Genomic DNA, 23,729 nt, shown 5'->3' on the forward strand with positions numbered 1-23,729 from the left:
CCCTCAGAATCGGAGGATATAATGTGAAGAGGGAAATGGTGGACCAAGGTAGCGCGGTAAAGAAAATGTACCCTTACCTCTACAAGGGGCTGAACCTAAAACTTGATGACTTAACACCATACAGTTCTCCCCTGGTTAGCTTCGAGGGAAGAATCGTCACCCCGAAGGGCCAAATACGGTTACCCGTATAGACTAGCTCGAAAGTAGTGGAGGTGGATTTCATTGTTGTAGATGTGTATTCCCCTTATACGAAAATTGTAGCTAGACCTTGGCTCCATACGTTAGGGGTTGTTTTCTCTACTTTGCATTACATCTCACATGCTTCGTGCATGTGATGAGGCTTTTTTTTTTTTTTTTTGGGTTTAATATCATAATTTTCAATTCATAATCAAATTTTCTATGACACATTTTCATATAGTTCAATCATAGAATTTCATAAAGTTACAAATTTACAATATATGTAGTTGCAAAAGTACGACATAAATATAGTTAAAATGAGAAAGTAGTATATAACTTTTGTTCAAAGGCTTACCAATTTTGACAGAAAAATACGCGACCATTGAGAAGAATTCAGTATATGAAACAATGAGTGGCGAAGAAAATAGTGTCAGTTCGAAATAGGATGAAAGGACAAACTGAAGGAATAACCAACGAACATATTTAATATACCATTAAATCGTTAGTTTGATAGTATTGAAATCAAGTTAGAGCATAAACATGGCATTCTGCACGCGAACTTCAACCAAAATCACAAAGAATTGAAAGATATAACTGGAGTTATAAAACAAACTAATTTTTGCAACTCCTTTCATTTAGATATTTCTTATCCATTCATTTCGCAGTTCATCTATTTTAAATTGGGAGCAAAGGGGAGCAGAGAGAGCAAATTTTCGAAGAAACACCTTGAAGAACTACCTTTCCATTGCTCAATTTCACAATGGAAGGCCCTGCTTGCCTTTCATATCTAAGATGGACAATGACTCCACTTGAATATGATATCTTCTTCAAAAGTAATTGTTAAGAAACGTGAGCACTTAATAGTGCTTCATCAATCTCACATTATAAGTACATCCAACATGACCACAATCATCAATTTGCATATTTTAAAAATTAACATGCAACATAAACTTCCCATGATACATAATGTTCATAAATCACTGTTTAGGCAACCTATAATGGGTAGGGGGCCATGCAAGCAAACCCATCTGCCAAGGAATTCATTACATTATGAGAAACAAAAATTTTATATCCTTCATAACTAAAAATCAATTTTTTAGCTATGAGGAATACTACATTATTATTAATTTTTTTTTTCTGAATTAATAAAATTCAAGTGTTGGCGGTAAGGATGCAAGTGAGCAGAGCATGTACTTACTTACAAAAATGCCCTTAAATCAATGTCATAGAAGCATAGAGGTAGATACTAGATACTTATCTTCTTAGACATTTTTTATGGCATTGGTACTAGAGGGAAAAAGAAGAAGAAGCAAACAATCAAAGTCTTAAAGAGAACAAAACCCACCTAGAGATCAACATCAACTTCACACAATCTGCTCTCCTTATGCGCCAGTGCCACTATGTCTGCAACTGGGTTCTCTTTCTCAGGAGTGCGACTGTGTGAGTTTTATTACGGCGAGAGCCGCAAGACTGACCAGAAAACAAAGTGTGTGCCCCTAAGCAAAAGGGAAAAATTGACCCTATCCAACTCGAACGAAGATTTTCCATTCTTTTTTTTTTTTTTACCAAAAATTCCTATTGAAAGGGAGAAAATACACTGGAATGCCTTATGTGGTTGGACGGGCTGTATATGGTTCGCGGACATCCGGATGCGCCAGCCTGTCATTTGCACGGGCCTCCAATGGACGGATCTCATGTGAACGGGCTGGCCGTGGACGGAGTGAAGGAAGGCGGGCTGGTTGTCCATGGGCCTGAAGGACCCCTCATGGGGGATATTTTGGCCCACTCTCATAAGGGCCCAAATAGAGTCCTTGCACTAGTAGGATTCCGGAAATCTTATATATTTGGTAAAGATCTTCCCTATGAGGAGGAGATCTGTCCATCACGTTTAGGATTCTACAAGGAGAGTCCTATAAGGAAAAGACTTCCGCGCCAAGAAAGGGATGTCAACCTTATGCTACTATAAAAGCCCCAATATCCTCACAAACCAAGGTACGCATGATTTAACCCTCTCTAGCACTCTAGAGTTGTGAGAATACTTTCTGACTTAACCTTCGGAGGGTGTTTGGCTGGCACCACACCGGTGCCCTTCGATAGGTTTTCTCCTTTATTTCGTGCAGGTTAACATACAAGTGAAAAGAGCATTGTGCGACTTATTGGTGAATTTCCTTGATTCATCAGTTGGCGCCGTCTGTGGGAAACATCGTAAGAAGAAAGCGGTCAGACATTGCTTCATCCCTGAGACAAAAGAGTTGCATGGTGCTCACTCGCTCGATGGCAACAACCAACGACATCCAAGGAGAGGGACTACCCACGACCGCACTCGAAAGACAGGTTCGGACCCTCACTGCGGCCATGGAGCGTCTCACCAAACAAAATCATGACCTGGAAGAACAGCTGCGTCAAAGAAACACAGCACCCCACAACCAGAGGGAGGATCAGGAAGGCACAAGCGCCATGCAAAGAGAACGAGAAGGGCCTGAAGGGAGTAACGCCCCAAGCAGGCCAGAACGACAGAACATGAGCCTCCCATCCCTCACGAATGCGACGACTCCGCCTATGTTCGCAGAGATGCAGGCGATGAAGGAACAGATGGAGGTCATGATGAACGCCCTAAAGGGGCGAGTGTCCAGCGATCTGGATGACCTGGTGAACCGGACCGACTCTCCATTCACTGGCCCCGTCAATTCCTTCCCCCTACCACACAAGTTCCGAATGCCGCAAAGAGAGCTATGATGGGGTCAAGGATCCCCTAGACCACTTGGAGACATTCAAGACCTTGATGCATCTACAAGGGGTACTGGACGAAATCATGTGTAGGGCCTTTCCAACCACACTGAAGGGTCCCGTGAGGATTTGGTTCAGTCGGCTGACACCGAACTCCATCAGCACTTTCAAGGAACTAAGCGCTCAGTTCACCTCGCACTTCATAGGGGGACACAGGTACAAGAAGTCCACAGCATGCTTAATGAGCATCAGGCAAAGAGAAGACGAGATGCTAAGATCCTACATAACCCGCTTCAATAAGGAAGCACTCTCAATTGATGAAGCCGACGACAAGATACTGGTGGCAGCTTTCATGAACGGATTGCGAAAGGGCAAGTTTTTGTTCTCACTATACAAAAACGACCCCAAAACCATGTCAGAAGTACTCTACAGGGCCACCAAGTACATGAACACGGAAGACGCACTGCTTGCGCGGGAGGAAAGGCCCAGGAAAAGGGAACGGTAGGTGGACGTGCGCCAGGACCAAGGGCAGAAAAGACCAAGGACAGGAGACAGAAGGGACGAAAGGCGCCCTAAGCCCCCGGGAGGGAGGTTCACAAGTTTCACCCCCCTGAACGCCCCGATTGACCAAGTTTTGATGCAAATCAAAGACGAGGAGACATTAACATTCCCGGGAAAACTAAAGAGCGACCCAAGGAAACGGCCGCGAGACAAATATTGTCGTTTCCACCGAGATCATGGCCACAACACGGCCGATTGCTACGACCTAAAGCAGCAAATTGAAGCCCTCATTAGACAAGGGAAGTTGCAGAAGTTCGTCAACAAAGAGAAAACGGATCATAATCGCCAAGAGCCGGCCCCCTGACGGGACAACGAGCGTCCTAGACCACCCATCAGAGACATAAGGATGATAGTGGGAGGAACCGCATCTACCGTTTCTTCCAAAAAAGCTCGAAAGTCGTACCTCAGATCAGTCCTGAACGTCCATCTAACAGGCTCAAGGCCTGATACCACACGGGTGGAGAGCCCTATCATTGGATTCACCGAAGAAGATGCAAGGAGACTGCATCATCCACATGACGATGCGCTGGTCGTCAGCATACGTGTGGGGGACTACAACGTCCACCGAGTACTAATCGACAACGGCAGCTCAGTGGACATTCTATACTACCCAGCATTCCAGCAAATGGGGATAGACAGAGCACGATTGATGCCGGCGAGTGCCCCACTTGTCGATTTCGGAGGAACCAGGGTATTCCCAATAGGCTCCATCACACTACCTGTAACGGTGGGTGATTACCCACAAGAACTCACTAGGAATGTAATGTTCCTCGTGGTAGACTGCTCCTCCGCTTACAATGGTATTCTCGGACGACCCACACTTAACTCATGGAAAGCAGTAACATCCACATACCACCTGATGATCAAATTCCCAACGGACTACGGGATTGGGGAATTGCGGGGGAATCAGGTAACCGCCCGAGAGTGCTACATTGCCATGCTAGAAATGGAAGACCACCGTCAGGCAATGTGCATAGAAGAACAACGGACGGTCGCAGAACCGGTTGAAGAGCTGGAGGTGGTAACACTCAATGAGTCCAAACCGGAGCGAACGACCAGAATAGGAACATTGGCCTGCCAGCCTGTGCGCCAGGCCCTCATAACGTTCCTCAAGAGGAACCAAGACATTTTCGCATGGAACCATGAAGACATGCCCGGGATCGATCCCTCTGTTATAGTCCACAAGCTGAACGTGAACCCTTCAACCCCACCAGTCCGGCAGAAAAAGCGAGTGTTCGCTCCTGAACGGGACAGAGCGATAGCACAAGAGGTCGGAAAACTACTCGAAGCGGGTTTTATCAGGGAAGTATATTACCCAGAGTGGTTGGCGAACGTGGTCATGGTCAAGAAAGCTAGTGGAAAGTGGCGGATGTGCGTCGACTTCACGGACCTTAACAAAGCATGCCCAAAGGATAACTACCCCCTCCCGCGGATAGATGCACTGGTCGACTCCACGGCCAGACACCAGCTCCTAAGTTTTATGGATGCCTTCTCGGGCTATAACTAGATCAAAATAGAGGAACCCGATCAGGAGAAAACGTCCTTCGTCACCAGCCAAGGCCTCTTTTGCTATAAGGTGATGCCGTTCGGACTCAAGATCGCCGGGGCAACATACCAAAGATTAATGGACAAGATGTTCGCACACCAGATTGGGAGAAATGTACAGGTCTACGTTGACGACATACTGGTCAAGAGCCCGTTCGAAAAAGATCATCTGAGCGACCTCCAGGAGACATTCGATACCCTACGGTCATACAACATGAAGCTGAATCCGGACAAGTGTGTCTTCGGGGTGACGGCTGGAAAATTCTTGGGTTTTATGGTGTCCCAAAGAGGAATAGAGATCAATCCAGAGAAAATACGGGCCATCATGGAGCTTGAACCACTAAGGACAGCAAAGGACGTACAAAGCTTGAATGGCAGAGTTGCCGCCTTGAACAGGTTCGTCTCAAAAGCAACGAATAGGTGCCTACCGTTCTTCCGCGTCCTAAAGAAATCATTCGAGTGGACGGAGGAGTGCCAGAAGGCATTTGAAGATCTGAAGAAATACCTTGCCTTGCCACCCTTGCTCAACCCATCCAAACCAGGGGAAGACCTCTACTTATACCTAGCCGCTTCGCAGGCGGCAGTAAGCGCGGCCCTAGTAAGGGATGAAGAAGGGACGCAGCGACCCGTCTATTTCGTAAGCAGGGGGTTCCGGGGGGCTGAAGAAAGGTACCCCCACATGGAAAAGCTCGCCTTCACGCTGATAACTGCAGCTCGAAAACTGAAACCATACTTCCAAGCCCATAGCATCATCGTCTTAACAAATCAGCCCCTAAAAAGGGCAATGAGCAGCCCCTAAGCAGCCGAACGAATGGCCCTGTGGGCGATAGAGCTGAGCGAGTTTGATATACACTACCGTCCGTGAACCGCAATAAAGGGCCAAGCAGTGGCTGTCTTCATCGCCGAATACACGTAAACGGGGTAGCAGGAGCCACAAGCCCTCAGACAGTGGAACATCCACACGGATGGATCATCCAACAGGCTAGCTGGAGGCGCCGGGGTGGTAATTCAAACCCCTGACGGAGATAAGATCAAGTGCATGATCCGATTAGACTTCCTGATGACCAATAATGAGGCCGAATATGAGGCATTGTTGGCAGGATTAGACCTGGCGAAAGCAGCAGGCGCCGAGGCCATGGTTATACATTGCGATTCGCAGGTGATAGTCAGTCAGATTAGTGGCGCCTATGAGTGCAGGGGGGAAAAATGAAGAAATACTTGGAAGAAGTCAGGAGACGGATCGACTCCCTCCAGGTCACATTCGTCCAGATCCCAAGGAAGGAGAATGAATGTGCTGACCGGCTCGCAAAAGCCGCCTCCGCAGAGGCCATGGCGACCCCCGATCGGGTGTTGTCGTTCATCCAGAACTCCTCAATCATTAGCAGTGAGACGGAAGTGCAGGAAGTAAATCTAGAATACGATTGGACTACGCCACTAATGGCCTACCTAAAGGAAGGCACGCTCCCAGACAATAAGGACGCAGCCAGAAAGTTGAAAGTCCGGGCTTTGCGATTCATAATAATCAATGATGTCTTATACAAAAGGGGATTTTCATGACCATATCTGAGGTGTTTGGGTCATGAGGAAGCGGACTATGTAATGAGAGAGGTCTATGAAGGCATCTGCAGAAACCAATCGGGGGTGCGGTCTCTAGTACACAAACTGATCCGGGCAGGATACTATTGGCCTACAATGCAGAAGGACGCGCAAACCTACTTCAAGACCTGTGACAAATGTCAAAGGTTTGGTAACCTAATTAGGCAACCAACCGAAGAACTGACACCCATGACGGCCCCTTGGCCGTTCGCCCAATGGGGGCTAGACATCATGGGCCCTCTCCCGACGGCCGTGCGATAGCTGGAATTCTTGGTGGTAGGGATCGACTACTTCACTAAGTGGGTCAAAGCGGAAGCTCTAGTAACTATCACGGAGAAAAACATCAGAGGTTTCATGTGGAGAAATATCATATGCAGATTCGGGATACCAAGAGTCCTCATCTCCGACAATGGGAAACAGTTTGACAACAAGGCATTCCGAGATTTCTGCTCGGAGTTAGGCATCAGGAATCACTACTCATCGCCCACACATCCACAGGCAAATGGCCAAGTCGAAGTCACAAACCGGTCCCTGCTCAAAATCATCAAGACCCGGCTCGAGGAGTTACCAAGTGTCTTATGGGCATATCGCACGACGGCAAGAACGCCCACAGGAGAAACACCATTCAGGCTGACATACGGAGCGAGGCTGTCATTCTTGCGGAGATAGGTCTTACAACCTATCGGGTGGAGAACTACGATGAAGACAAGAACGAAGGGGCTTTACGGCTACAGCTAGACCTAGTCGACGAAGTCCGGGCTGCAGCTGAACAAAGGATGGCTCGATACCAAAACCTGATGGCGAAATACTACAACTCCAAAGTCAGACACAGAGACTTCCAGGTCGAGGACCTTGTGCTTCGGAAGGTAATGGGAGGGGCCAAAGATCCCTCACAAGGAAAACTTCGCCCAAACTGGGAAGGACCTTACAAGATCTCATCTTGGCAGAGAAAGGGAACCTACCACCTCGAAACCATGGACGGGCGGAAACTGCAACACCCGTGGAACACTGAGCACCTACGGAGGTACTACCAATAGATGCAACATGAAGAGACATCCACCCCCTGCAAGCATTCCAGCTCATTTCTAAAAGTTTTCAGTAGTTTTTGTTTTGAACAACTATTTTTACTTTTCTATACTTTTACTTTGAACAAACCTCTCTACTAGTGCCTTTTTAAGCCCAAGGGGGCAGGCACCATTTTCCTATAAAGTCTTCTTTCAGGCAACTAAATTTTTCCTGCCTAGTCTATTTAGTTCAATATCATAAAGTTCAAAAGTTGTCCACAAGATGGACGGATCATCCCAAGAGGATGAAAACCAGAGTCCAGATGATGGACGGACCAATAAGGTTGTCCACCTGATGGACGGATCATCCCAAGAGGATGAAAACCAAAGTCCAGATAATGGACGGACCGATAAAGCTGTCTCAAGATGGACGGATCATCCCAATATGATGAAAAACCAAAGTCCAGATGATGGACGGACCAATAAGGCTGTCCACAAGATGGACGGATCATCCCAAGAGGATGAAAAACCAAAGTCCAGATGATGGACGGACCAATAAGGCTATCCACAAGATGGACGGATCATCCCAAGAGGAAAACCTAAGTCCAAATGATGGATGGACCATTAAAGCTGTCCACCAAGTGGACGGATCACCCCAAAAGGATGAAAAACCTAAGTCCAAATGATGGACGGACCATTAAAGCTGTCCACCAAGTGGACGGATCACCCCAAAAGGATGAAAACCTAAGTCCAGATAATGGGCGAACTAATAAGATTATCCACGAGATGGACGGACCATCCCATGAGGATGAAAACCTTTAGTCCGGATAGTGGACGGACAAGTAGCAGCGTCCGTAAACGGACGGATCAACATAACTAGACGGTTACTACTAAGTCCTCACAATGAACGGACCCAGGATAACGTCTACTAGTTGGACGGATCACCCAAGGGGAATTATGTAAGATACCCGACGGACGGGTTCAATAAGCGGTCTACCCAACGGATGGGTTCAAATTCTACATGACGGACCGGTCCAATAAGCTAAGTCTACCTAACAAACGGACCATTCAAAAGCAAATGGTATTTCCAAGTCACACAAATCATCCAAAGGGATGACGACCCTTGGTTAAGCAAGTCATGAAAGGAGGAACCATAATAAGCAGGACGGAGCTCACTTTAGCATAAAAATATACGTTAAAAATAAAAACATGCATTCCACAAAGATAAAGCAAAAGGTCAACGGACCTTGCATAAAATAAACATGCTGAACGGTCAATGTATATATAAACCCCATAAACATGACGGGTGTTAAAAATTGTTCCACACTTACAAAAAAAAAAAAAAAAAAAAAAAAAAAAAAAAAAAAAAAAAAAAAAAAAAAAAAAAACATAAGTTATTACAAAATAAACTAAGATAATTCAGCTCCGTCTCCCTCTTCGGCTGGACGGTCCCCAATGTCTTTGGCCTGGTTGTCCGCAGCAGTATGATCCATTGGAGCTTCGCGGACAAAGACGTTCTCGTCGAAGAGAGCATCAGTATCCTCCGATTGAGCGGGCTGGGCGGTGGACGGCTCGGGGGCAGAGACGGTGACGGTGGATAAGTCTAACTGTGGGTACAACTTCCTCACCTGACGGAGGGCATCGTCGAACCCGTCGTTGAAAACCAGACTCAGCTCCGCAATAAGGGCGTCGGAGTCACGGTACTCGCGCACGGCGTCCTCCTTGGCCTGACGGACTTCATTGTCTTTGTCCACCAAGTCTTTCTTCAGACTTTCCACCAGCTGAACGGCCTCATCCCGGGCCGTCTTGGCCATCCTCAGCTTCTTTTCCTGGGTGACCTTCCAGGCCTTCAGGTCGAGCAGCTCCCCCTCCGTCACCTTAGCCTTCTCATGAATCCGGCCAATGGTTGTCTCGTGGTTGAGACACCGTCCCGTAAGGCCTTTCATCATGATCATAGCCTGAGGGACAACGAAAATGAGTAAGCAAAATATAAGGCAAAAAATGATGAACGGATGGACTAAGGACGACGGAGTAATTACTTAGGCAATGTTGAAGAGGCCCGTCTCCCCCATCGCCTCCATCGAATGATTCCCAAGATCCTCGTAGTCGTCGATGGTAATGATCGACGACAACTTCTCCAAGGCATACTTGGAATCCTCGCGGAGCAAGACGGGTGGCTTTTTTTGCTCGCTTAGCAGACCCGTCATTAGCCCCTTGCCCACACCGTGCTTGGCCGGAGTGACTGACTTACTCCCCTCAGCCATCAAGCCGAGGACCGGGTCCAAGGGGACCTTGGGCTGCTTAGGTGGACGGTCACTTTTCACGGGCAACTTCCGCTTTAAAGATTGCTTACTGGAGCCCGTCCTCATGGGGTCCGTTCCAGTTTGTTTGTTCTTCGCAGCTTGAAGTCTTATGGCTGCTCGTCTCTTTGCATCCTCCATCTCTGAAAAAGGATGACGGACTAAGAAACAATAATAATGACACTAAAAAAAAAAAAAAGGGTCATGATGGTAGACGGACTTACGCAGACGAGTCTGTTTCTCGTACTTTAAAGCCGCTGGGGTGGGCTCGGGACCGTCACAATACCAGTGAATTGTATTGAGGTTGACGAGCTTGGCCCACGTCCGCTCCTCTGGTGTTGTCTTGGAAAAAATTCTCTTAAGGAAACTGAATTCCTTCAAGTGTAATTTGGGGACGCCGTCGAACTGCACCATAGAAGACGGAGGTTAGAAACATTACAAAGTTACTAAGATGTACGGAGTCATTTATGACGGACCATACCAGATGGGTTTAAAATGCCCTAAATTGTGTCGACGGGCATGAAGTCCGTCTCCCCTGGATGACACATCCAATCCTCTCCTTCCATAAAAAAGTAACGACTCTTCTAGTCCCTATTTGAGTCCGGGGTCTCATAGATGACTTTCAAGACGGGGCTCCTAGGGACGAAGCTGTACATGCCCCTCGACTTTTCTATCTCGTCCGGACGGTAGCAATGGAGGAACTCTTTTATTGAAAGCCTCCTCCCGTCGTCCGACATGGCTCCGTACAAAACCTCCATCGCAATAAAGACTCTCTAGGCGTTGGGGGACACCTGGCTGACGAATATGCCTAAATAGTTTAAGAGTTCGCGGTGTAACGAACTCAACGGGAACCTCAGGCCAGCTTTAAGCACTTGCTCGTACACACCCACTCCGTCAACTCCTTCGTAATAACATTTTTCTGACTTATAAGGTAGACGGAGTGGGATGTGGTCTGGGATTTGGTAGCGGTCCCTAAGTGTATTGAAGTGACCCTCCTTGATTGTTGATGTAAAGGCGTGAACCGTCCACTCTAGGGGCAAGATGAACTCCCTAAGTCCATCAACCCCCACGACGGACCTAACCAGTAACTTTTCGTCGTCTGATCCCTCTTGGATTTCGATCATCTCCAGGCCCTTATGTGTTGAGGACGAGGAGGATGATGACGGACTACTCTTGCTCGGGACATCGTGGTCTTTGGGACCTGACGGGTATACCCCTTCGTAATCTGCCCCGTCACGAACGACCGACTGATTACTTGACGCACTAGACATGACCTACAGGTAATGACAGAACCTAAGACTCTGACGGGTTTGGAAAGAACGACGGGCACATGAAGTATAAATAAATAAGAGCAAAAGAAAATTAAAAGGAGAGAGGACGGATATGAAATAACTCACCAAAAGATTGGAGCAAGATGTGGCGGGCGACGGGTATGTTAGTGAACGGACTGCTCTCTGACAGACGTGACGGACTCGCTCTGACAATTTCTTCTAGCAGCAAGTGGGGAAATGAGGGGCGGGGGATTGATATTTATAAGAGAGGTGCACGGAAGACGAAGTGACGCCTCGTTCCAAAACAACAGCACATTAATGCGTTAGCTCCTGATCCAGCAGTGTACGAATAAAAATTCACGGACATAGGTGTCCTGGAGGCATGACCGAGTTTTAGATCCGTCACCCCATAGGTCCGTTCATTATTCTTGATGGACCCATCGGGTGAGGGGGCAACTGAAAGGGAGAAAATACACTGGAATGCCTTATGTGGTTGGACGGGCTATATATGGTTCGCGGACATCCGGATGCGCCAGCCCGTCATTTGCACGGGCCTCCAATGGACGGATCTTATGTGAACAGGCTGGCCGTGGACGGAGTGAAGGAAGGCGGGCTGGTTGTCCATGGGCCTGAAGGACCCCTCATGGGGGATATTTTGGCTCACTCTCATAAGGGCCCAAATAGAGTCCTTGCGCTAGTAGGACTCCGGAAATCTTATATATTTGGTAAAGATCTTCCCTATGAGGAGGAGATCTGTCCATCACGTTTAGGATTCTACAAGGAGAGTCATATAAGGAAAAGACTTCCGTGCCAAGAAAGGGATGTCAACCTTATGCTACTATAAAAGCCCCAATACCCTCACAAACCAAGGTACGCATGATTTAACCCTCTCTAGCACTCTAGAGTTGTGAGAATACTTTCTGACTTAACCTTCAGAGGGTGTTTGGCTGGCATCACATCGGTGCCCTTCGATAGGTTTTCTCCTTTATTTCGTGCAGGTTAACATACAAGCGAAAAGAGCATTGTGCGACTCATTGGTGAATTTCCTTGATTCATCACCTATTAATTTTAAAGCAATATAGGGATGGTTTTTAACTAGTGTCATAATTTTGTTGTTCTTGCTTCCAACTCTTCTTAAAATTAAATCCAAAAAAATAAAATAAAAGCTCCCAAGAATCAAGAGTGTTAACAATATAAAGTGAGAAAGAAAGACCGAATAGTTTGTATATTCATGTGTGTGAAATAATGCACAAAAGAGAGTCTTATATAGGCTAGGTATGTGTGCTGTACAAGTAATATGGGTGCAGCACAAGTAATATACTGGGCTAAGCCCAATGGGCTAATCTAGCCTAATCTATACACTAACAAAGAGAAACTACAAACATGAATCTGAATAAGGATACAACATACTTTCATGTCAATTATCGTTATCTCTTTTCCTTCATAGTGTTAGGAAAATTGTTAGCATGTCCTCTTCAAATTCATAAAATATCATCAACATAACACCGAAACTAAAAGAAAATAGGATAAGAACAATAATGATTACCGTGGGCAAATTCTGGTTTTGATTTGTTCTAATTCTTGTATATAATTAACTTAACTCCCAAATGCATCTATGAAAATCCTATTGGGACCGATGAAATTTTTTGTTCATTATGAAGAAGATAGAGAGCTATAATAGATGAGGATGGTGAGAATAGATGTTTTATTTTCTGGATAACATTGAAAGTTTGAACAAAAAACGTTTTGACATTTGAACAAAAAAAAAAAGATGATATACACCATTGTGGATGGTGAGAGATTTGTGATAGCTATATGAACTAGGATAACAAAATTTTCAAATTTTTTTTAAAGAAATTAAAAAAAAAAAAAAGTAGGTATGGATAGGGGGATTTTTTTTTTTTTGCCATTTGGCCTGATTTTGCAAGCAATTTTGTTAATTGACAAGAAAATCAACATATTTGGTAAATAACATCTCGAGTCTATGGCTCTCAAGATCAAAGAGGGAACTTGAGTATTAAAGACTTGAGTTCCACAAAAACTACATGGAAGATGAAGAAATAGAAGAAGCACACGGAAGAAGAAGAAATAGAAGAAATAAAAGTAGCATAGAGGAAAAAGAAACTACACAAAGGAAGAAGAAACAGAAGAAGCAACTTTGGCCTCTTTCAACCTTCACAGAAGCCACACGGTCAGATCTGTAGATTTGTTGGGCTTGATCTAAAAGAAGAAGAAGGATCTGGAGAGACTTTTTTGATCGGTGGTTTTTTTTTTTTTTTTTGAGTCTCGAGTTCCTTAATTGATCTCGACTCGCTCAGACTTGAGATGCTACTTAGCAAATTTGTTTGCAAAATATGTCAACTAATAAAATTGTTTTCAAATTCAGGCTAAATGCCAAAAATCCTCATACAGGTAGTGGATTCTGCTATTACATTTTCTTTTAAACGTGGGTAGTGGGTTTTGGCATGTTTGAGATGACTATTTTAACATTTTTGGTCTTTTGTAGAGAATAAAATTAAACTAAATACCACGAAATTTTATAATTTGTGTGAGGATATTTTGGTACGTAAAATGATGAAACCCAAAAAGGGGAATCCTGTTATTAGTAGTGTGGACACCTCCCCCTCACCCCCCCCAAAGAAAGAAAATTATTCCCCTTTTTACGGGTGTTTGGGTCATCGCACATTGGGTCCTTGGTGACATTACTCTTGTGTGCTTGTGTAGCTAGAGTGGAGTGTGTGTGTGTGAGTCCCTTTAACTTGTTTTTATTTTAGGAGTCACTATAACCATTGGTTTTGTATTAGTGTGATTGGTCACCTAGATGTCTAGTTTATTTTATGTTACCTAATTAACTAAACCAAATTTTAAAGGTTCATTAATTAAGGTAAACCAAAAGTCTTTGAACCAAAGACCTTGGACTCGGAAGTTTGGTTACTTGTGGAGAAGGTGTTAGGCACCCCACAACGCCTACCTGAAGATAGTACCTCATTTTAATTTATTCCAAACGTTAACTTTTTATAATTTAAAAAAAAAAAAAAAAAAAAAGAATACTTGGCATGAAAAGATTTTTGCAAGCAATACACACACACACACACACACACACACACATGTGAGTAAATATTTGCGTATAGCTAACATGTGAATATTAACTCCAACAAAATATATACAATCAAGGCATGTGAGATATATATACATAAGTAGCATGTGGGAGGGAGCATACAAATATACTATACAATAACATGTGAGTATTTATTTATTATGGCTATCATGTGAATAATTAGTACTATACAAAAATAAACACAACATAGAAAGAGATGGCTAGAAGAGTAGCACCTTGTTGTCATCCACCAGTTTCTCATTTTTATTCATGCAAAAAGATGACGAAAAGAAACCCATTAGTACCAAGAAATGTTAGGGACAATGTAAGCTTATAGGGTATATTTTTAGGTTGTCAAAAGGAGAATATATATCGTAGAGTCCATATTTTAGGTTGTTAATATGCAATCAAATATAATCCATTTATAGTGTTTTTAGTGAGTTTTGAGTGTCATAATGGTGCATATTATAGTCCAAGACAAAGAACCAAGTTCAACTCAACAAAGACTCAAGTTCAACACAAGAAAAATAAAGTTTCTATAATTTCGATTGTAAGCTCAACAACTAGTTCAACCGGTTGAGATTCACGGATTAGCAAAAATCTAAAATGCAGAAAGCCTATAACTTTCTTGTTTCAAGCCCAACTCATGATTTGTTTATTGTGCTATTTAAAGGACATCATAAGCCATCTCTAGAGAGGATTTTCGGAGAGAGAAATCACCATTTGTGCGGCTAGGCTTTGTATAACTAAGTTTCTCTCAATTTCACTATACTAGAGACATTCAAAGTAGATTTCAGCCTCCACCTATTCAACCTGTGAGAGTTCAAAAGCATATAGAGAAAAATCAATATGATGTTACTGATAACTTAGTGCAGATCTTGTATGAAGCCATAGAGCAATCCATTCTACAACAGTTTGTATGCAGTCAATTAACCATAGTTGCTGATTAAAAATCTTTGAGTGGAGATGTCAGAGTCACGAACATATTAGTTTGTGGGCAGCAATCCATAATAAAAGAGTCCATAGATTTGAAGCTAATTGCGGTAACCGCAATAAATACTACATGAGGTAGCAATAGATTTAAGGTTAAGTATATTTTACAACTTCAATTCTATTAGTCGATATGTTGCCTTGGGGATTGTTTAGGTTAAATCCTCTCTAGGTTTTTTTATTGTGAAGTAATAGTTCCATTGGTTTTCCAAAAGTCATCATTTATGGTGTCTATATCATCTATTCTGGTTTGATATGTTAATCTTTTAATCAAGCGCATAATTAATTAATTATTTGGTTAAAAAGTGACAACTGAGACCTATGTATATGTATAAGATTCAGTTAATCATTCCCCCCACAAATATTTATAGCTCTGCTACAACACATATATGTAGTACAACATAAAAAATCATAATCTTATGTGGAAAATTATAATTGACTGCTTATCATTTTCACATGAACTTCATAATTTTTTCACTACCACTCCTAGTCTGTCAAGCAAATAGTTATGTTTTATTTTATTTTATTTTTATTTTATATATATATTTCTATAAATTTTTATAACAAATATATGGGCAACCTAATAAGCAAGTACGTGCTGATCCTCAGACACAGGGACGGAGCCATTCTTTGGCTTAGGGGGGCAACAGCCCCCATAAAATTTGAAAAATATTATTAGTATATACTATATGTATTGATTTACTAATTAGGTTTAATAAAATTGTACACTTAGCCCTCCTTAACAATATTAAGCCCAACAACAAAATTACCAATGCCAAAGTCAAAAAATTTATTACAGTCAACTAATTTTACCCAAAAAAAAAAAAAGAAGAAGCCTAGCCCTTAAAATTTTTGGGAACAACACTAATCTTTGTATTAAATCTTTCCTTCATTCCATCAAATTAATAAAAAAAAAAAAAAAAAAACCTAACGGAGAGAGAGAGAAAGATGTTGAAAAAAAAACCTAACGGAGAGAGAGTGAAAGATGTTGAACTGAGGGGAGAGTCAGAGAGGTAGTGTCACCAAAGCATGGAGATTGAGAAGCAACAACTCTGAGCCACGCAAATTAACCAAACCTCTAGCACAAAACATAAGCAACAGAGCCGCACTCCCAACCTCCAAATATGGTATTTTTGTGTGTCTCTCTCATTTGAGCAATGAGTAGGTAGAGTGATCTATTTGTCTCACTTTTTCACTTTCTTAGTTCCCTTTTATTCTCTAAAACAAAGAAGAGAGAGGAGGAAGAGAGATTTATGCCTCTATCTTTCTCTCTCTCTCTCTCTTCCTATTTTTTTTTTTTTAATGACCTATGTGCATTGTACATTGAGTCATGAGTGTCTAATGGTAAATTGAAAGATATTTGCTCTACAATAAATAAATAAATAAATAAATAAATAATCTAGTAGATCAATGATCAAATGGGTCCAAAATTACAAATCGGATAAAAATTTCACGTGTGTTATAGCAAAAAATAATTGTTTTGTTTACAATAATTGTGAGTTGAGGCTAGGCTCACTACTTTAAGTTTGGATGTGAGGTTATATCAGTGGGTATTATTATTATTATTATATGTCAATACAAATTACAGCCCTTCCCCCACCCATCTTTAGGTGCTTACATGAATCTCATAGCATCTTTTGAATTTGTTTTTTAGTGACAAATGATACAAAATAAATAAATAGTACATACTTTATAGTTAGTATTTGTGTCATTGTTAATATTAAATTAATGCTTCTTTCAAATAAAAAAAAGGGTAATTGTCGTATATTATTTAAGAAAGTGTGTTGTTTGTAATATAACATGTAGACATGGCAAAACGGGTCAGAATTTTCTGACTTGACCTGTTTGACCCATTTAAAAATAACCCGTTTTGACCCGCAACCCGTTTGACCCGAACCCGACCCGAACCCGAACCTGACCCGCATGTTTTGCCATGTCTACCAATGTTATTTAGATTGAGATTGAGGTGTACTTCTTGTAAAATATTTACTTATTCTTCTTTACTTAATATGTTATGTACTCCATTATAGTTTGTCATTCTTTACTTGCCACCTTTATTTTCTTTTCCTACTTTAAACAAATCGAAAATTATACCAAGATTAGCTTCTAGAGAGCTAGAACAAGAGTTGCACTAAATTTAGGTATCAAGTGTTTAGTGGTAATTGGTAACAGTATAACTAGTGAGAATCTAATCACAGTTAAGGAACTCATAAATAATTGACAGATTGCATCTATTTCAAAAAAAAAAAAATTGTTTGAAAAATGCGGGTCAACTCGACTCGACTTGTGACTCGATTGACCTACAAACCCAATTTCCTAACCCGAACCCGACCCGACCCAACTTGCCCGTTTTGCCATGTCTAATTATTAACATTCATCACCCTTATCATGATTTTTGAGTAAAATTTATAGTGTGTTTTTGTATAAAAACCCTTCTGTCCTCTCTCTTTTGGTAATTTTTTTCGTAGGAAAATGCTAAGGAATGTTTTTAAAGTATTGGTTAATAATCTATTTAAAAAAATTTTATAAGTAAAAAAAAATAATTAATGTTTTGACAGTCTTTTTATTTTTTTATAAAATAGTGTCAAATTTTTTTAAAAATAAATTATTAATTAACCGTATAAAGGCACTCGTTAAACATATACATTTTTCTTATACTACGCCCTCTAAATCAGAATTTCGGGCTCCGTCCTTGTGTAGACAACAAATTAATGGCATGACAGACGAACAATTGGCCACATGGCACACGTGTAAAATTCAACGACATGTTGCGTCATCTGGATACGTGGTGACGAAGTAATAACTAAATAAAAGATATGATTTCTCAATGTCATTCATGCGTCTCTATCAGTATATTTGACTCATGGAAAACGTTGGTTTGTGTGGACTGGACACCACCACATGGCGTTTAATTGGATTTTGGTTTATTGTTAGTGAAATTGCCAATTAATTATGGATATTTTCATGTGATGTTTTCTAAAGTAGAGATCATAGTTAGTAATATACTTATATACAAGACCAAGTATCAAATATGTATGTAAGACAAGCCTGCCTGTTTCATTTGGCTCACGATTAAAAAAAAAAAAAAAATTTCTTAACATACGAAATAACAAACAAAAAAGAAAAAAACCGATAGAGGGGCTTGGCGGTGACAAAATTTTGGAATGTGGTAGCTTGGTATGGACTTTGCACCAAAATCCAACTTGGCCTTGAACAGGGGAGGTGTGATGCATTTGAAGGCCTTAGATGAAAATTGAATTAAGGCCTTTTATAGTTTTAAATATGAATTTTAAAAATAAATTAAAAAAGTAAGTATTACTTAAACTCTATTCAAGATGTAAAATTACTAATTAACCACACATCATTTTTTTTGAAAAGGCTTATCGACACAAAAAATTTGACAAACTTTTCACATGATGTGGCTGATTGATTGTGGTAAGTAAAAATGTGATGCTAGTGGTAGACTTAGACGAGAACTAGTAAAGTTTGCCAACTCAACTTTTGTGAGAAGTGTAGTGAAATTTTAGTACATTGTGTTTTTTTTAAGAAGTACTATGTTTGTTCGTTTAAACCCCTTAAACCAATATGTTTAACCTAGTTAATTAGCCAAGTGAATACTTAAATTAATTATTTTAATCTAGGTTAACACAATAAAATTATATCATGCAAAATAGTAGAAATATAAAGAACACCACGATATGATGACCTAGGAAAACCAATGAAACTAAACGTTTCAAGGTACAAAACTTGGAGAGGATTTGATCTAGCTATCCTTAAGGTAAAGCAAATCCACTAAAGAGAATTAAAGTCTTTACAATCAGATTTAGACCACTAAACCTATTGCTACTACATCTAGTGACTTACTGACACGACCACGTGCAAGCTCCGAATCCACGTGCAACACAAGCACTCCTGCTTATGACTTTGAGACTCCACTCAAAGGTTTAAGATCACCTTCAGATGTTGATCTTATTGCAGCAATTATGTTCTACCTATGCTTGATTGTAGATCTTGCTTTGGTAGATTCTCTCAATAGCCTTTGTAGCAACACAAGCACTCTTGCTTATGACTTTGAGACTCCACTCAAAGGTTTAAGACCACTTCAAATGTTGATCTTATTGCAGCAACTATGTTCTACCTATGCTTGATTGTAGATCTTGCTCTAGTAGATTCTTGTATTGTTAGAAGGCACAACACCTCTTAAATCTCATAAGGAGTAACACACAAGGCTTCCAAAGGTCTCTGAAACGTAGCTAGGGCTTTCCTTTTATATGTAGAAGAGTTGGACTTAACCCTAAACATTTCGTGGGCTTGGGCTATGTTTAAAACATTCTGCAAAATTTTTTTTACGAAATTCAATCGATCAAGCTTAATTTTCGATCGATCGAGCTTGGCCGATTTGCACTTCTTTTTCTATAGTCAGCTCGAACTTAAAGCTTAACACATACAACTTTTGAGGAATGCCTAACCCTAGACTAGACAAGTTTTGTTCTCAGTTTGCCAACACATACAATTAGAAATTCTAAACATTTAATCCTAAATATTTAGAACCTAACATGCTACATTTACAACAAATCTTAGGTGTTAAGTTGTTACTAGTCTTAATTTGAACTCACTTCTGAAATTATTTTTTGCCCATTAACAATAGCTAGTAACAACCTACCACTTATGATTTGTTGTAAAAAATTTTGTGGACGTAGTATTTCTCTCCTTTATTGTTCTTGTTTTTCACTTGATAAAAAATCTTATTTTATTTATTAGCTAATATTTGACTTATTATTACAATGAAAGAAATAACCCTATTAGTTAAAATTTGGGGACCTTTTCCTACTTGGCGGCATTAGTAATCGCCTCATTTGTTTATATTGTAAAGCTGACCCTAACCTTGAACCTCTATTGTCTTTGAATCAAAATTTAAACATGTTGTGGAAGATTAAAGAAATCCTTTTGGGACTTGGTTCACTTGCTACCGTTGCCATATTTTGGATCGTGACAACAAGCCCATGAAGCTCTTTGTCAATGCATGTAACCAATTCATATTGCAAGTGGCAAAGGCACTAGCCATCACATTAAGGGCATATTTAGATTGAGGGGGAGGGAGGAAAAGTGTAGGAGAGTAGAGTATCATTGGATGGAAATAGGCTAATTTCTGAACAACTCTACTTTACTTCCCTCCTTTCTCCTAAATCCAAACAGGCCATAAGAGATTTTATATTCTCTAGTTTGTTTAAACTTTACTATCCTTGTTGTTGTCATCTTTGTTGAGTTATTGCAATGTATTTTGGTTGCCAATGATTGATTTATTTTCATTTATGAAATGTGAAGGGGAAATGTGGGCTGTTTAATTTTTGGTTTCCTTTTTCTTTTTTTCATATTTTTAATAATTTTGTAGAATATGTTTTGAGATTTTGGTTAATGTAATTGGTGGTTTGGGAGGTTTGATAGAGGTTAGAAGGCTAGGTACAAAAACTATCATGATGAAGAAAATAATAGAGAATTAAAANACTGAGGGGAGAGTCAGAGAGGTAGTGTCACCAAAGCATGGAGATTGAGAAGCAACAACTCTGAGCCACGCAAATTAACCAAACCTCTAGCACAAAACATAAGCAACAGAGCCGCACTCCCACCTCCAAATATGGTATTTTTGTGTGTCTCTCTCATTTGAGCAATGAGTAGGTAGAGTGATCTATTTGTCTCACTTTTTCACTTTCTTAGTTCCCTTTTATTCTCTAAAACAAAGAAGAGAGAGAGGAAGAGAGATTTATGCCTCTATCTTTCTCTCTCTCTCTCTCTTCCTATTTTTTTTTTTTTAATGACCTATGTGCATTGTACATTGAGTCATGAGTGTCTAATGGTAAATTGAAAGATATTTGCTCTACAATAAATAAATAAATAAATAAATAAATAATCTAGTAGATCAATGATCAAATGGGTCCAAAATTACAAATCGGATAAAAATTTCACGTGTGTTATAGCAAAAAATAATTGTTTTGTTTACAATAATTGTGAGTTGAGGCTAGGCTCACTACTTTAAGTTTGGATGTGAGGTTATATCAGTGGGTATTATTATTATTATATGTCAATACAAATTACAGCCCTTCCCCCACCCATCTTTAGGTGCTTACATGAATCTCATAGCATCTTTTGAATTTGTTTTTTAGTGACAAATGATACAAAATAAATAAATAGTACATACTTTATAGTTAGTATTTGTGTCATTGTTAATATTAAATTAATGCTTCTTTCAAATAAAAAAAGGGTAATTGTCGTATATTATTTAAGAAAGTGTGTTGTTTGTAATATAACATGTAGACATGGCAAAACGGGTCAGAATTTTCTGACTTGACCTGTTTGACCCATTTAAAAATAACCCGTTTTGACCCGCAACCCGTTTGACCCGAACCCGACCCGAACCCGAACCTGACCCGCATGTTTTGCCATGTCTACCAATGTTATTTAGATTGAGATTGAGGTGTACTTCTTGTAAAATATTTACTTATTCTTCTTTACTTAATATGTTATGTACTCCATTATAGTTTGTCATTCTTTACTTGCCACCTTTATTTCTTTTTCCTACTTTAAACAAATCGAAAATTATACCAAGATTAGCTTCTAGAGAGCTAGAACAAGAGTTGCACTAAATTTAGGTATCAAGTGTTTAGTGGTAATTGGTAACAGTATAACTAGTGAGAATCTAATCACAGTTAAGGAACTCATAAATAATTGACAGATTGCATCTATTTCAAAAAAAAAAAAATTGTTTGAAAAATGCGGGTCAACTCGACTCGACTTGTGACTCGATTGACCTACAAACCCAATTTCCTAACCCGAACCCGACCCGACCCAACTTGCCCGTTTTGCCATGTCTAATTATTAACATTCATCACCCTTATCATGATTTTTGAGTAAAATTTATAGTGTGTTTTTGTATAAAAACCCTTCTGTCCTCTCTCTTTTGGTAATTTTTTTCGTAGGAAAATGCTAAGGAATGTTTTTAAAGTATTGGTTAATAATCTATTTAAAAAAAATTTTATAAGTAAAAAAAAAAAATTAATGTTTTGACAGTCTTTTTTATTTTTTATAAAAATAGTGTCAAATTTTTTTAAAAATAAATTATTAATTAACCGTATAAAGGCACTCGTTAAACATATACATTTTTCTTATACTACGCCCTCTAAATCAGAATTTCGGGCTCCGTCCTTGTGTAGACAACAAATTAATGGCATGACAGACGAACAATTGGCCACATGGCACACGTGTAAAATTCAACGACATGTTGCGTCATCTGGATACGTGGTGACGAAGTAATAACTAAATAAAAGATATGATTTCTCAATGTCATTCTTTCAAGTGTGCATTCTCCCAATTGTTAGTGAGATTCAACATTCAACCCGTAAACATATTTGACAATGGTATAAGCGTAGGTTTAGTGTGAACTGAACGACACCAGTTGTAATCAAGCGAGCACTTTTAAATTGGCAATTTTTGTTCCTATTGATATATTTGCAACATATTGCCAATAATTATGATATTTCATGTGATGTTTTCTAAAGCTAAGATCATAACTGAGGTAAGCCCTTAGTACTTACTATGGAACGAAGATCAAAGTATGAACATTAATCGATGAAGAAAATAATAGAGAATTAAAATGAAAAAAAAAAAAAAAAAAAACATGTTCACAACGTTTTCATGACAAATTTTAGGTGATAAGTTATTATTTGCTATTACAGATGGGTAAAAAAGTAATTTAAGTTATAAATTCAAGTTAGAACCAATAACAACTTACCATTTATGATTTATTATGAAAGTGTTGTACAAATATTATGGATGTAATACCTTTCATTTTAATTAGACCAACTATCATATTGACTGACTTATTGACTTAACATATATCTTCTTAATAGAGATGGCATTTTGAAAATGATTTCAAATGTGAAAAATGCAAATAAATTTTTTTGAACATTAGAGAGAAGAATGAAACCCTGTGTATATGGGATTTTTTTTTTTTTTTTTTAAAGAAGAAAATAAATTAAATAAAAAAGGGTTAATTAAAAGTAAGACTTCATAAAGTTTTATTATTTATGGAAACCCTATAAGGAATATTTTTATTTTGCGTTACATTTGACTTCACATAAGAGATTTGGAGTTCAACCCCCGTCTACACCAAAAACTGATTAATGTCTTGGTTTTTTAATAAAGAGCTATTCTTAGAAGCAGATGCCATAGATTGTGAAAGTCTATCAAAAAAAAAAAAAAAAAAAAGGAGTTTGAATCACACCAAATAATTAATATTTTAATTTTACTTGCTTAGCTTGAGAGATAGACAATGAATTAATGTTAATATGTTAATATTTAAACCGAGGGAGAGAGAGTAACAAATGGGTATAGGTTTTTCTATATAAAAGGGGCTTTCAACATGTCGATCCAAGACCACAAAACTACGCAAGTCTACTTGAACGTC

General features: G+C 40.0%; 2 protein-coding genes across 2 annotated transcripts; both read left to right on the forward strand.

The window, feature by feature from the left end:
- Positions 1 to 2,989: 2,989 nt before the first annotated feature.
- On the forward strand, positions 2,990 to 3,409 carry LOC136062172 (uncharacterized). The gene has a single exon (XM_065760945.1). The coding sequence runs from the start codon at positions 2,990 to 2,992 to the stop codon at positions 3,407 to 3,409; it is 420 nt and encodes a 139-aa protein (XP_065617017.1).
- A 402-nt stretch (positions 3,410 to 3,811) lies between these two features.
- On the forward strand, positions 3,812 to 4,972 carry LOC136062173 (uncharacterized). The gene has a single exon (XM_065760946.1). The coding sequence runs from the start codon at positions 3,812 to 3,814 to the stop codon at positions 4,970 to 4,972; it is 1,161 nt and encodes a 386-aa protein (XP_065617018.1).
- Positions 4,973 to 23,729: the final 18,757 nt, after the last annotated feature.

Source organism: Quercus suber, unplaced genomic scaffold, assembly GCF_002906115.3.
Source record: "Quercus suber isolate HL8 unplaced genomic scaffold, Cork oak 2.0 scaffold_388, whole genome shotgun sequence".
NCBI lineage: Eukaryota > Viridiplantae > Streptophyta > Magnoliopsida > Fagales > Fagaceae > Quercus > Quercus suber.